Here is a 13,466-nt window from a genome sequence, read left to right on the forward strand (position 1 = left end):
CCTAGGCCGACTCAGCCTCAACTGAGTACCTGGTGCGGTGTGTAGTAAACATCGCCACGAGGGAGACAAAGGCGACCGAGGCGTGGTGCTGGCCTCCCACCTCCTCGTGTGCCACAGTGCCGGCCTTCATAGGTGCTGCTCGCTAACAGCACTTGCCCCAACAGTCTGTTAAGGCTACACGGGGGTCATCACACAGCAGCCTCGTGACAGTCCTAGCGTTGCGCTGGAAGTATAGCGTGAATATTAAATGTTACCATCATCATCAGTCAGGGTCGATACAGTGATAAGCAGTACTACTTCGTGGGAAATCGACGTGCCAGTGGTTAATCATCCGCACCTAGTTTACACAACAAAGGCTCTTTCCTAACAGCGTGCTTCAGCCGCCCCGAACCTCACAAAAATAAAAAATTATATTCAGGGCCGACCTTGGCTCCTCCCACCCTCAACCAGTATATATAAAAAATACTGTTTTCTTGGTATTTCTCTCACTTGATACAGCAATCGTGCTGTGCCTGTTCCACCTGAAGGCGGAAGCTTGTGTTGCCTCCGAAACGTCGTGATTTTTATCTTATTTTTATTTTACTTTTATTAATTTTATTTTTTTACCTACGTGACTTTACCGAACAAACCTAAGAATATAATATATCGAGTCCAGCCGCCGTCATCATCAATCACCGGCCACGGCCAATCCACTGCTGGATGAAGCGGCGATCGCCACCTCTCACGATCGCTGCTGCACGCAAACTGATTTCACCGCTCCGTCTCCACTTGATGAGCGGTTAACTCCCTCGCCTGGTCTACAGGAGGTCGGTCGTGGGTTCGATCCCGACCCTGACGCCTGCTGCTGTATATTTGCAGTCTGCGTGTCTCTCCATCCATCCCCGTGGTTTCGTGGATTTTTCTCCGGGTCCTCCAGTTTTCCCCCCCTCCACATTTCGAATCGACATCACGCGCTCAAAGCATTTGGGCTGACTATACATTTCCACGTGATGATGATCATGACGTTGCCACTTCGTTGAGCTATCATTTGTGGCAGCCAGGTCACTTCTTTAAAAAAAAAAGAACTACAAAGTGTAGGTCAGTGGGCCTTACCAGATCAAATAAAATAGTGTGGCGTTTTTATTTGAAGCTTTCGTGATTGCAGGAATCCATACTCTTTGGTTCTTTCTGCAGCCGAGGCCGATATAACTTCGTGCCACGGCAAATATCTCGCCTACTTCAGCAGTTTATTCTTGCTGTGGTTGTCCCACCTGATGACGATTGCTCGCGCAGCGATCGAAACGTCGTGATCTATTATTTTTTTCTACCCACGTGACTTTACCGAAATAACCAACGAGCGCGGGTTCTTGCAGTCACGGAAGCTTCACATCTGGAATAGTGCAAAGTTTAGTTCCTAGATGGACATCCTCTCGGACCTTGTGGCTGCCAATCCGTTACTAGTCTCGACCATGGGACGACATCGTCCCGTGTGGCCATGATGCGTTTCAGCCCGAGCCCAACTCACTTCTCTTCCAGGCTCGACACCTAAACCATTGGAACCTCATTTGCCAGAAGAAAAAAATATGATCATTGATTTTTTACCCTTTTATCTGGCGTCAAAACTGACACCTTTTTTATAATGCAAACAAAAAACATAACTCTGATAATGTATGCAACTATCAAGGGCAGTGCATACTTTACCAGAGTTATGTGTTTTGTTTGCATTATGACTGCAGGTATTGGGGTCTATGCAAACATGACTCCTTGTAAAAAAAGGTGTCAGTTTTGTTGCCAGATAAAAGGGTAAAAAAACAATTATCAGCTAGACACCTGTGCAAAGAAAAAGAGCTTCGTAGATTCTCGGATTTCTCCAGTCGAGAGATAAAGATTCTGATTCTCAACGGTCCGGATTTGTGTCTCCAAGGAGCCGTCCATAAATGACGTCACGCACCTATAGGGAGGGGGGGGGGTCAGACATTTGTGACGATGTGTGACGAGAGGGGGGGGGGTTGAGAAATGTGACGTCACGTAAAAATGCGCAACTTTAAATAAATATAGACAACACGTTCTACTTAATTAAATATACTTTTTACAAATGTTTTCTCTTACAACATCAGAGTGCAGCGCCACATTAAATACGCACTACAATGAGTGTAAAGCGATTTTAATCATGTGTTATTTGAAGGGGGGGCAGAGCTTTGTGACGTCATATTTGAGGGGGGGGGGGTCTGCCTTTTTGTGACGCCGTGTGACGAAGGGGGGGGGAATAAAAAAATCGTCCAAAATCGCGTGACGTCATTTATGGACGGCCCCAAACCTGCGCGTGTCTTCTCTAAACCACGTGCTCCTATCGCTGCCTCCCAGCGCAATTCCAAGCACTCAATTCACTTTGCTTTCATCATCATCATCACCACGGTCAATGTGATTCATCCGCGTGCGTTCTCTAATCCACGTGTCACTCACACGCACGCACGCCGCGTCCGTCCACGCTTCTACCACGTTTTGTATTCTGCGTTTTTCGCTCCTGTCCCGTGGTTCTGAAGCGGCCAGTGGAACGCACGCGGGTCCACGTGTCTTCTTACACTGATGACGACGCGATTTCATGCGCTACAGCCACAGGTCTCCTGAGCCAGAAGAGCGCAGCAGAGGATCAAGGCACCTTGCCTCCGCCGTCCAAACGACTCGGGAGAGAGTCAACGTGATTCATCTTCTTGGTTCTTTCGGTAAAGTCACGTAGAAGGGAAATAATAAAATAATAAATACTAAAATGAAATTCTCACGACGTTTCGGCCACAACGCTGAGTACGGCTGCTTGCGTTGTGGCCGAAACGTCGTGATAATTGTATTAATTTATTATTTCCCTTCTGCGTGACTTTACCGAAAGAACCAAGAAGATGAATCCCTGCAGTCACGAAAGCTTTAAATCGAAAAGAGTCAACGTTTACCAAGGATACGTAAAGGGGCCGTCCATAAATGTGGGAGCCAAGGAATGGAACGCGAGGGGACGCATCCACAGAGGAGACGGAGCGAGTTTGTGGCGGTGGCTTCGGGGAGAGGAGGAGAAGGAGGAGGCGGAGGCCTTCATCCAGCAGTGAATTGACAATGGCCGATTACAATTTTACTAAATAAAAAAATAGCGGGTAAGGCCCACTGAACAATCTACCACGGGGGGGGGGGGGTCATTCAAGTTCAAGTTTCAAGTTCATTTATTAGGTACTAGCCCTGTGAGCCATTCGGCTCTTGAATCGGGTGCAACCGCAACAAACAGAAAACAAAAACATGAACAAAAAACATCTTAAAGTGAATATGTGACTAAGTGCAAACAGAAAATCCAAGAAAAGACAGCAAAATATTGCAGAAAAAAATCACCGTACACCAACGCTGTGTGCAAAAATCCCAGTGGGATGCAAGTCAAACAACAACAACAACAACCACAAGACAACTTAGATTAAGGCCATCAGTCTAACTCTGTACTACAACAAGCAAACATGGCTAAACCAATACACTTTTCGAAATCACCAAAATAAAGCTATGAAAGCAATGAAAAAGCAATCATTGGAACTGACGGAATTTTCACAATAAATGGCATAAACAACATACCCCTCCCTGCTCGCTGCCCCGCGGGCCCAAGACGGCCACGTGCGAACCACGAGGCCAGGGGCAGCCCCCGGGCGAGCGAGTGGAGGGACCGCGCGGTGCTGACTCTGCACGAGCGTGAACAAGCAGGCAATGCCCTGCGAACACTGCGTAAAATAATCATTGTTGTTATTAGTATTTCCATGAAGATATGCTTGTATTTTACACATGCCACCAGCCCCACGGCCTTCCTTCTGGCCACGGAATAATTTAAGCAGCATTCGTTAAACAGAACAAAGCAAAGAGACTTTTCGACCGGTTTTAACAGCCAGTGTTTCTCGTCATCATCATCAGCAGCAGCAGGCAGAGCCAGGCTCGCTTTGAAGCAACGCTGGTGCTGATGGCCGATGTGCCTAGTTAAGGACTAGTTTCGGCATTTAACGTCTCATCAGCAGTCAGGCTTTGTTTGACCCATGCAGTTGTCCGCTTCTCGCTTTTGTTATTGATATCCTCCGCAAGGGACGAGGGTGAGTGTTGCCCTCGTCATAGAAGACAAGAGGAGTGGGAGTTAGCACGGTTTAGAGTTCAGCACGGTTTATTGTGTAGCACGGTTTATTGTGTAGCACGGTTTATTGTGTAGCACGGTTTAGGGTGTACCACGGTTTAGAGCTCAGCACTGTTTATTGTGAAGCACTGTTTATTGTGAAGCACGGTTTATTGTGTAGCACGGTTTAGAGTGTCGCACGGTTTAGAGTTCAGCACGGTTTCTTGTGTAGCACGGTTTCGAGTTCAGCACGGATTATTGTGTAACACGGTTTAGGTTGTAGCACGGTTTAGCGTTGAGCAGCGAGGTTATTGTTATTGTTGTTAAGAGCGTGGTGGGGGAAAGAGAGGGTGATGATGGTAGTTGAGGTGGTGGTGATGATGGTGATGATGGAAGAAGGGAAATGTTGCAAGGTGGAGTGGTGCGATGGGAAGAAGCAGTGAGAGAAGCGAGATGACCGGCAGTGTGGCAAGTGAGTGAGTGAGTGGGTGAGTGAGTGGGTGAGTGGGTGGGTGAGTGGGTGAGTGGGTGGGTGAGTGGGTGAGTGAGCGAGTGGGTGAGTGGGTGAGTGGCTGAGTAGGTGAGTGAGCGAGTGGGTGAATGGGTGAGAGAGCGAGCGAGTGGGTGAGTGGTTGAGTGAGCGAGTGGGTGAGTGGGTGAGTGAGCGAGTGGGTGAGTGGGTGAGTGAGCGAGTGGGCGAGTGGGTGAGTGAGTGAATGGGTGAGTGAGTGGATGAGTGGGTGGGTGAGTGAGTGGGTGAGTGGGTAAGTGAGTGAATGGGTGAGTGGGTGAGTGAGTGAGTGATTGGTGAGTGGGTGAGTGAGCGAGTGGGTGAGTGAGTGAGTGGGTAGGAAGCGGCAGTGCAGTGGTTAGCATGCTGCGCTACGACCCAGGTTCGAATCACGCTCACGGACACCAACACCAGTGATGATTATCTGAACCACTCCTGGGCATCCCCTAGGTTGACTCAGCCTCAAATGAGTACCTGTGTGGTGTGTTAACATTGCCACGAGGGACACAAAGGCGGCCGTGCGTGGTGCTGGCCACCCATCCCCTGCCCCCCCCCTCGTGTACCGTGCCGGCCTTCATAGGTGCTCACTAACAGAACTTGTCCCAACACTCTGTTCAGTTTAACGCGTAGGCTTTCGCGACCAATATCATCCATAATATTTGGGGGGGGGAGGAAGTAGAACGCGTAAATAGTCTGTTCAGGCTATACGGGTCATCTTTCTTTGGGTGAGTAAGTTGTTTAGGATGAGTGAGTGTGAGTAAACAAGTGTTATTTATAATAAAAAAATATCCCCCTTTTGAGGCCACACACTATAGTGGTGGTGTTGTTATTGACACGGAACGGGTTTTGTTGTTGTTGTTGTTGTTTGTGCACCAGTGCCAACGCAACAGAAGCACCACCGCCACCAGAAGATCTAATGAGTTTAAATAACTCCCTGTTCTTGTGTCTCCGGCTGCGGGAGGAGTGGTTTAGAAAGACGGGTTTAGGTTGTTTAGATTATACTGGTAGGAACCTCTGGTTACACGGGCCCACAGGGGATTATTGTGTCCGTCCGTCTGTCGTGCAGGGAGGGGCTGGGTGGGGAGGGAGGGGCTGGGTGGGGAGGGTGGGGCTGGGTGGGGCTGGTCACCCCGTGGTGCCCTTATAAAACTCAACGTTTCACCTACTCACGCCGGCAACGTTCCTACCAGCTCCCTCCGCAGGAATGTGTTAGCTGTTATAAATGTCCACGCGACGAGCCACTTCATCACGTGGTGTCCAAGTCGCTTCTGAAAAAGAAAGCTCATATTTTTCGATTTAAAGCTTTCGTGACTGCAGGGATTCATCTTCTCATCTTCTTGGTTCTTTCGGTAAAGTCACGTAGAAGGGAACTAATAAAATAAAACATAATAACATAATTCTCACGTTTCGGCTGCTTGCGTTGTAGCCGAAACGTCGTGAGAATTATTTTATTATGTTTTATTTTTATTATTTTATTATTTCCCTTCTACGTGACTTTACCGAAAGAACCAAGAAGAAGCTCATAGCTCAGTGGGACCTTACCTGGTAAGATACGAAAACATCGTTGAGTTTTATTAGCACATATATATGATTTTAAGTGCTTTGTTTACCTTTCCCATACTTTGCACTGCTGTCGTTTTTTGTATTGTTTGTTTTGACCTGGCCCTGCTGAACATCTGTGAAAAAGAGCTTTCTCGGATTCGTCCAGTATAAATGAATATTCTAATTCTGGATATAAATAATATATTATGGTGATGATGGCGATGTTCAAGATACCGTGTCTTTGTGAACACGGTGTGCACGTGGCTGTTTTATACAAAGGCATTGTCCTTGTATAATAAAGACATCGCCATCATCATCACCATGATCCTCGTCATCACCACCACCACCATCAGCAGCATCAACATCATCATCACTGACACCACCATACAACTCAAGTCATCATCCACGCCACCAGCACCACCATCATCATCACTGCCACTGGCAACAACATCATCACCATCGTTAACAACATCACCACCGACATCAATAACATTAGCATCATCAGCAACATCATCACCACCACAATAAATATTATCATTGTCTCCGTCATCCATAACATTTGCATCAGCAACAAAATCATCATCACCACCATCATTCTCACCATTGTCTCAACATCATCACAATCAATATGGATCACCATCAGCAATCCTTCATAGTTATCATCATCACCAGCAACACCACCAACACCACCACCACCATCATAATCATAGTCACTTTCAAGAGCAGCAATGTTCATCAGCATCAACATCATCATCTCCATCACGACCATCACCGCGGTGACCATCACGGACACGCCAGACAGCAACAGATCAATGGGAACATCGGAGAGTTTATTGGTCGAGATAGGATCACAACACAGAGGAAGTCACCATCACCAACATCACAGCGATGATGCCATCACCACTACGGGCTAATGATGTTGCTGTTGTCGGCTCACGACGGTGAACAGCTTCGGGGAAATCATGGAACGCGGTCTGGAATTGAACCAGGACAGGGGGCAGTATTTAGGTATAGAGGTCTGGAATTGAACCAGGACAGGGGGCAGTATTTAAGTATAGAGGTCGGGTTAGGAGGTCGGGAGTTGAACCAGGTTCAGAGGTCGAACTCAGACTTTCTTGCTGACCCTCTTGAAGACAACGGAGCCGGCATCCAGCGTCTGGGAAGGAGCGAAAGAACATCGGGGCATGGTCAACACCACCAACATCATCCATAATATAGGTTTTTGGGGTAGGGGCCGTCCATAAATGACGTCACGCGATTTGAGACGATTTTTGACCCCCCCCCCTCTCGTCACACGGCGTCACAAAAAATCAGACCCCCCCCTCAAATATGACGTCACAAAGCTCTGCCCCCCCCCCCCCACCAAAAACCATATTTCCATTTTGAAAATAAAACATGCTTCAAATCGCTTTAAACTATTGTCATTGTAGTGCGTATTTAATGTGGTGCTGCACTCTGATGTTGTAGGAAAAAACATTAAAATATCTGTTTAATAAAGTAGAACGTGTTGCCTATATTTATTTAAAGTTGCGCATTTTGATGTGACGTCACATTTCTCCCCCTCCTCGTCACGCATTGTCACAAATGTCTGACCCCCCCCCCCTAGGTACATGACGTCACTTATGGACGGCCTCTTAGATCACCATCGAGGCGACCACCACGACACTCACAGCACCATCATCAACTACGACCACCAACCACCACCATCATCAACCACGACCACCAACCATCATCAACCACGACCACCAACCATCACCATCATCAACCACGACCACCAACCATCATCAACCACGACCACCAACCATCACCATCATCAACCACGACCACCAACCATCATCAACCACGACCACCAACCATCACCATCATCAACCACGACCACCAACCATCATCAACCACGACCACCAACCATCACCATCATCAACCACGACCACCAACCATCACCATCATCAACCACGACCACCAACCATCACCATCATCAACCACGACCACCAACCATCACCATCATCAACCACGACCACCAACCACCACCATCATCAACCACGACCACCAACCATCACCATCATCAACCACGACCACCAACCACCACCATCATCAACCACGACCACCAACCACCACCATCATCAACCACGACCACCAACCACCACCATCATCAACCACGACCACCAACCACCACCATCATCAACCACGACCACCAACCACCACCATCATCAACCACGACCACCAACCACCACCACCACCAACTCCCCGTGCGTGGTACCCGTGGAGGCCTACTCACCTCCACCAGCTTGCCGCCCACGACCTCCAGGGTGTGCGTGAGGTTGGGCAGCTGCGCCACCATTTTGGTGTCGCCCTGCAGGGTCACGAGGACCTGGTGGGGGAGGGGGGGGGGCAACGGGGGGGGACAGTGACGCAACGGGTAAAGGGGGTGGGGGGGGGCGCGGGGGGGGGGGGGGTGTGCAGCGGGGGGGGGCGGCAGGGAGGGGGGGCAGTGACGCAACGGGTAAAGGGGGTGGGGGAGAGGGGGGTGCAGCGGGGGGGGGGGGTCAGTGACGCAATGGGTAAAGGGGGTGGGGGGGTGCAGCAGGGGGGGGGGGTCAGTGACGCAACGGGGTGAAGGCGCAGCCCCTGCAACTGCCCCGCTCTCTCGCCACCACTGCTACCGGACGGGAGCCTCTCCAATGGAGGCCGCTCGACAGCAGATCGCCGTGTCGCGATGATCGTGGTTATCGCCATGGTCATCGAACAAAGACGGTGGTGATGGAACGCGCTCTTCCTTCCGATATCAGGAAGCCATTGGGAGCCGTGCAAACTTTTAAATCATCATCATCTCGTTTCACAAACTCCTCGATGTGAAACGGCTTTTTTGCGTGTTTAGCGTGTTGTCATTTCCCCCGCACACACTCCGATCTTTCACGTACGGTGTGAAAGAAGTTCAACATCCGTAATACAAAATGTAATGCATAAAGCGTTGGGAGTCGAGGCACGCGTGCCAACAAGGACATTCAATTGGTCTTGATGGATTTGATGTGCTGCGTAAAACGGCATTTTTCCTGGCCGAGACTCGTTAAATAATCTATTGAAATTGAGGAGAAATACAAATTTTCCTGGCCGAGACTCGTTAAAAAAATATATTGAAATTGAGGAGAAATACAATTTGTCATTGGAACCGTTCTGACAGCTACCGGCTTAGTGCTGTCTTGTAAACGTATTGTTAAGTAATACGCCTTTGAATGCATGCCTATTCAAGGCATCATATATTGGAGCAACTGTGATCAAACCCATCTGGTAAGATGTACTGCATATTTTCAGATTGACGTAAGGGGCCGTCCATAAATGACGTCACGCGATTTTGGACGATTTTTGACCCCCCCCCCCACCCCCATCGTCCCACGGCGTCACAAAAAGTCAGACCCCCCCTCAAATATGACGTCAAAAAGCTCTGCCCCCCCACCCCAAAAAAAATAAAGCATGCTTCAAATCGCTCTAAACTATTGTCATTGTGGTGCGTATTTAATGTGCCGCTGCACTCTGATGTTGTGGGAGAAAACATTAAAAAGTCTATTTAATTCAGTAGAACGAGTTGTCTAGATTTATTTAAAGTTGCGCATTTTGATGTGACGTCAAATTTCTCAACCCCCCCCCCCTCGTCACACATCGTCACAAATGTCTGACCCCCCCCCCCCAGGTGCGTGACGTCATTTATGGACGGCCCCTAATCCGTTATAATTGAGGAGATCGCAATCAACTCCCCTCTGATCTTCGCACCTGATAGGCTGGCGGTGATGACACCATTGTGTTCTCCACTTCGTTTAAGACTCTGAAACAGGAGGACTGCTTTCCAATTCTGGCAAATCGCCCGATGAGCCTGCTTGTCGTTGATGTCGATGTCACCGGAGAGACGTCACACGGTGCTCGAATCGCAAATGCGGTCGATGGGTTTAACTCTCCAACACACAGCGAATGCTCAACCGGTAACTAATCGACGCGTTTTGCTCACGTGACAAGATCTCACTAAATTGGCTGTGTCGGGTGACGTTGGCTTCACGGCGACACATTTATATTCGATTTAAAGCTTTCGTGACTGCAGGGATTCATCTTCTTGGTTCTTTCGGTAAAGTCAGACGCTGTCTTCCCGACAGACCTGTTCTTCACCTGAGGACGGCTGCTTGCGTTGTGGCCGAAACGTCGTGAGAATTATTTTATTATGTTTTATTTGTATTATTTTATTATTTCTCTTCTACGTGACTTTACCGAAAGAACCAAGAAGATGACACATTTATACTTACACGATCTAACCCCACCCCACAACAATAATAACAAACCCCATTCATTACGCTGGTCAACAAACCAAAACAAAATTCTGGCCTGGACTTTTGCAGCTGTTCTAGACTAATTTCAGGGCGCTGATTCCAAATCTGATCTCAGATTTGCCCTATCACATCTCATTTTTATGCTATCGGCATACACCCCATTTTCATCGATTTTACCCGAAATGAACTCTGTCACTTATGATTGCAAGTTGTTGCGAGTCAGTGACTGCTTTAGCGTTAAAATACGGCGCTGTATTTTTAGGATGGTGTGTTTATAATATCATTTTATGTAGATATCCACATTTATTGAATATTTTTCTTCCGCAGTTTTTATTGAAAATGCAACATTTGATATCTCAAAAACCTGATGTGATAGACCAAAACCGATGCCAGATTTGGAATCAGCACCCCAAAATGATACCTTATGCCAGAAAAAGTGTGTTGACCGGTGTTATCAATCGCCGTATCGTGAAATTGTCTCTGGTGTCGTAGCCCCGCGGCGCTGTCGACTCCTGAGCTCCCCTCTGGCGGAGACCCCCTCTCCGCCAGCAGCGGCGCGAGACAAACGCACTTGCAGGGCCCGCGCCTTTGCATCTCAATTTCCGAAATGGTTTCGTTAAAGAAAGAAAGAACCGCGGACATCGCGACACACCTCCAAACCACGCTCGCTACCCGCCCCTCTACCCCCCCCCCCCCAGCTGCCCTTCCTGCTGATCTCTTGCTGCCCCCCCCCTCTCTCTCTACCCTACAGTGCCCCCCCCCACTGCCCCCCACCGCCCCCCACTGCCCCACTCACCTTGCCCTTCTTGCCGCTGAGGGTCTCGAAGTCCGACTCCTTGCCGGGCGTGATGGTGTTCACCAGCGTCTTCTTGGGGTTGATGTTGGAGATGGTGAAGGAGTCTCCGCTCTTCGTGATCTCCGTGTGCGACACCAGCTTCTCGCCGCTCTGGATCTTGTCCTCGGGCACACCTAGCCGGGCACGGGACGGAGGGGGAGGGGGGGAGTTTATGTCAGTGCAGCTCCTCGGTGTTGGACAACGGGCCCCGCGGAAGTGGACATCACAGAGCTACCTCTGAGAGATGTACGTACGTGTGTTGAGCTTCTTTGGCAGCGTACGTGGCCAACCGCGCTAATCGGAGGCGCGGATGTCAGAGGGAGGAGGTCATAGGGGAGGTTGGGTGGGGGGATTGGGGGGGGGGCACAAGGCAGAGGCGTAGCTAGGGGGGGGGGCAGGGGGGTACATATGTCCCCGGGCGCCAAGGTAAAGGGGCGCCAAAATGAGGCTTACAACGTTACATTATAACTTATTGCGGCGGACACGGCAGCCTGAAACTACTGCACAAATCTACACCTCAACCTAAAAGTTTATATATCCCGCCACACACAGCCTACGTGTCGTGTAATTACATTTTGGTATGTGATTAAACGGGGGGGGGGGGGGGGGGCGCCAATTTATAGTTCGTCCCCGGGCGCAAAATATCCTAGCTACGCCACTGGCACAAGGCCAAGATAAGTTCAAGGAGATTATGATGAGACAACGTGAAATGAAGAGGAAGAGTGCAAGAGAGGTGGAGGCGAGGATGGGAGAGGTCACGAAGAGGAGGAGGTCAGGATAAAGATCATAAGGTCAAGAGAAGGAAGTCAGCAGGACGAGTTCAGAGAAGAATAGGAAGGTAATGCGATACAATTAGTCCACGAGGATGGTGAGGTGGAGAGAATAACATTGGGAGAATGAGGTCACGGGGAGGCGCGAAGGGTCATGAAAGGGGTGTGGATGAGGATAATGAGCTCAAGAAAATTATGAGGCTCGGAGGTCAAGGTAAGGATACATCGAAGAGAGAATGAGGAGGTGGTGATGGTCGAGGTAAGGATACATCGAATAGAGAATGAGGAGGTGGTGATGGTCAAGGTAAGAATAAAGCGAAGAGAGAATCAGGAGGTGGTGATGGTCAAGGTAAGGATACAGCGAAGAGAGCATGAGGAGGTGGTGATGGTCGAGGTAAGGATAAAGCGAGGAGACATTGAGGAGGTGGTGATGGTCAAGGTAAGGATAAATCGAAGAGAGAATGAGGAGGTGGTGATGGTCAAGGTAAGGATAAAGCGAGGAGAGAATGAGGAGGTGGTGATGGTCAAGGTAAGGATAATACGAAGAGAGCATGAGGAGGTGGTGATGGTCAAGGTAAGGATAAAGCGAGGAGAGCATGAGGAGGTGGTGATGGTCAAGGTAAGGATAAAGTGAAGAGAGAATCAGGAGGTTTTGATGGTCAAGCTAAGGCTAAAGCAAAGAGGAGGAGGTGGTGATGGTCAAGGTAAGGATAAAGCAAAGAGGAGGAGGAGAGGGAGGAGGACGGTGTCGAGTGGCAGAGCGCTCTCTCACCGCTGAGTCGCATGAACTCGGCGAAGTTCTCCTGGCTCTCGAGCTCCCACTTTCCAATGAAGGCGGCCATGGCGTTCACGAGGTTCTCCTGGAGACAGAGAGACAGACAGAGAGAGAGACGAAGGAGTCGGGAGAGCCGGAGAGGTGGAGGAGTGAAGACTCAGCTGCGGCGAGGCGCCTTAAATACGCGATTTTCTCGGGGAGCACCGCCCCGAAACACCAGAGCCGTAACTTTCGAGAATATCGCGCCATAATCGCTGATAAGATCGCGCAATCACGCAACGGCAAGGGTTTAATGGCCTTAATTGCTCCTCAGAGGGGTTGAGAGGGTGGGAGGCGAGATGAGAGGGTGAGATGAGAGGGAGAGCGAGGGTTTGTCAATTACTCCCCTACCCAAATACACCCTGCCCGTAACGGCACCTGTGCCCAGACGGGCATTGACCCAAAGGCGAGCAGACACGGGTGGGATCTGGGGCTCAGAGGAGACACGGGGTCATGGGAGAGACACGGAGGGGACGTGGGGCTCAGAGGATACACGGTGGTCATAGGAGAGACCTCCTCTTGATACCAAGATCCAGCATGGTCATGTCTATGCGCCGCTTCTCGGTGGCAGCCCCAACAGTCTGG

General features: G+C 49.6%; 1 protein-coding gene across 1 annotated transcript; it reads right to left on the reverse strand.

Annotated features, from left to right (window-relative positions):
• Positions 1-6,996: 6,996 nt before the first annotated feature.
• LOC144940888 (fatty acid-binding protein 1, liver-like) lies at positions 6,997-12,972 on the reverse strand. The gene is made up of 4 exons (XM_078867385.1): positions 12,840-12,972; positions 11,259-11,431; positions 8,428-8,520; positions 6,997-7,308 (listed from the first exon to the last, which is right to left on the reverse strand). The coding sequence occupies exons 1-4, from the start codon at positions 12,907-12,909 to the stop codon at positions 7,258-7,260; spliced, it is 387 nt and encodes a 128-aa protein (XP_078723511.1). The 5' UTR covers positions 12,910-12,972; the 3' UTR covers positions 6,997-7,257.
• Between the last annotated feature and the right edge of the window lie 494 nt (positions 12,973-13,466).

This window comes from Lampetra fluviatilis, chromosome 23 (genome assembly GCF_964198595.1).
Source record: "Lampetra fluviatilis chromosome 23, kcLamFluv1.1, whole genome shotgun sequence".
In the NCBI taxonomy this organism is placed as follows: domain Eukaryota; kingdom Metazoa; phylum Chordata; class Hyperoartia; order Petromyzontiformes; family Petromyzontidae; genus Lampetra; species Lampetra fluviatilis.

Coding starts and splice junctions, on each gene's coding strand:
- LOC144940888 (XM_078867385.1), bottom strand. CDS start 12,909: ATGGCCGCCTTCATTGGAAAGTGGGAGCTCGAGAGCCAGGAGAACTTC. Junction 11,432..12,839: donor CGAGTTCATGCGACTCAGCG/GTGAGAGAGCGC, acceptor GTGCCCGGCTAG/GTGTGCCCGAGGACAAGATC. Junction 8,521..11,258: donor TCAGCGGCAAGAAGGGCAAG/GTGAGTGGGGCA, acceptor CTCCCCCACCAG/GTCCTCGTGACCCTGCAGGG.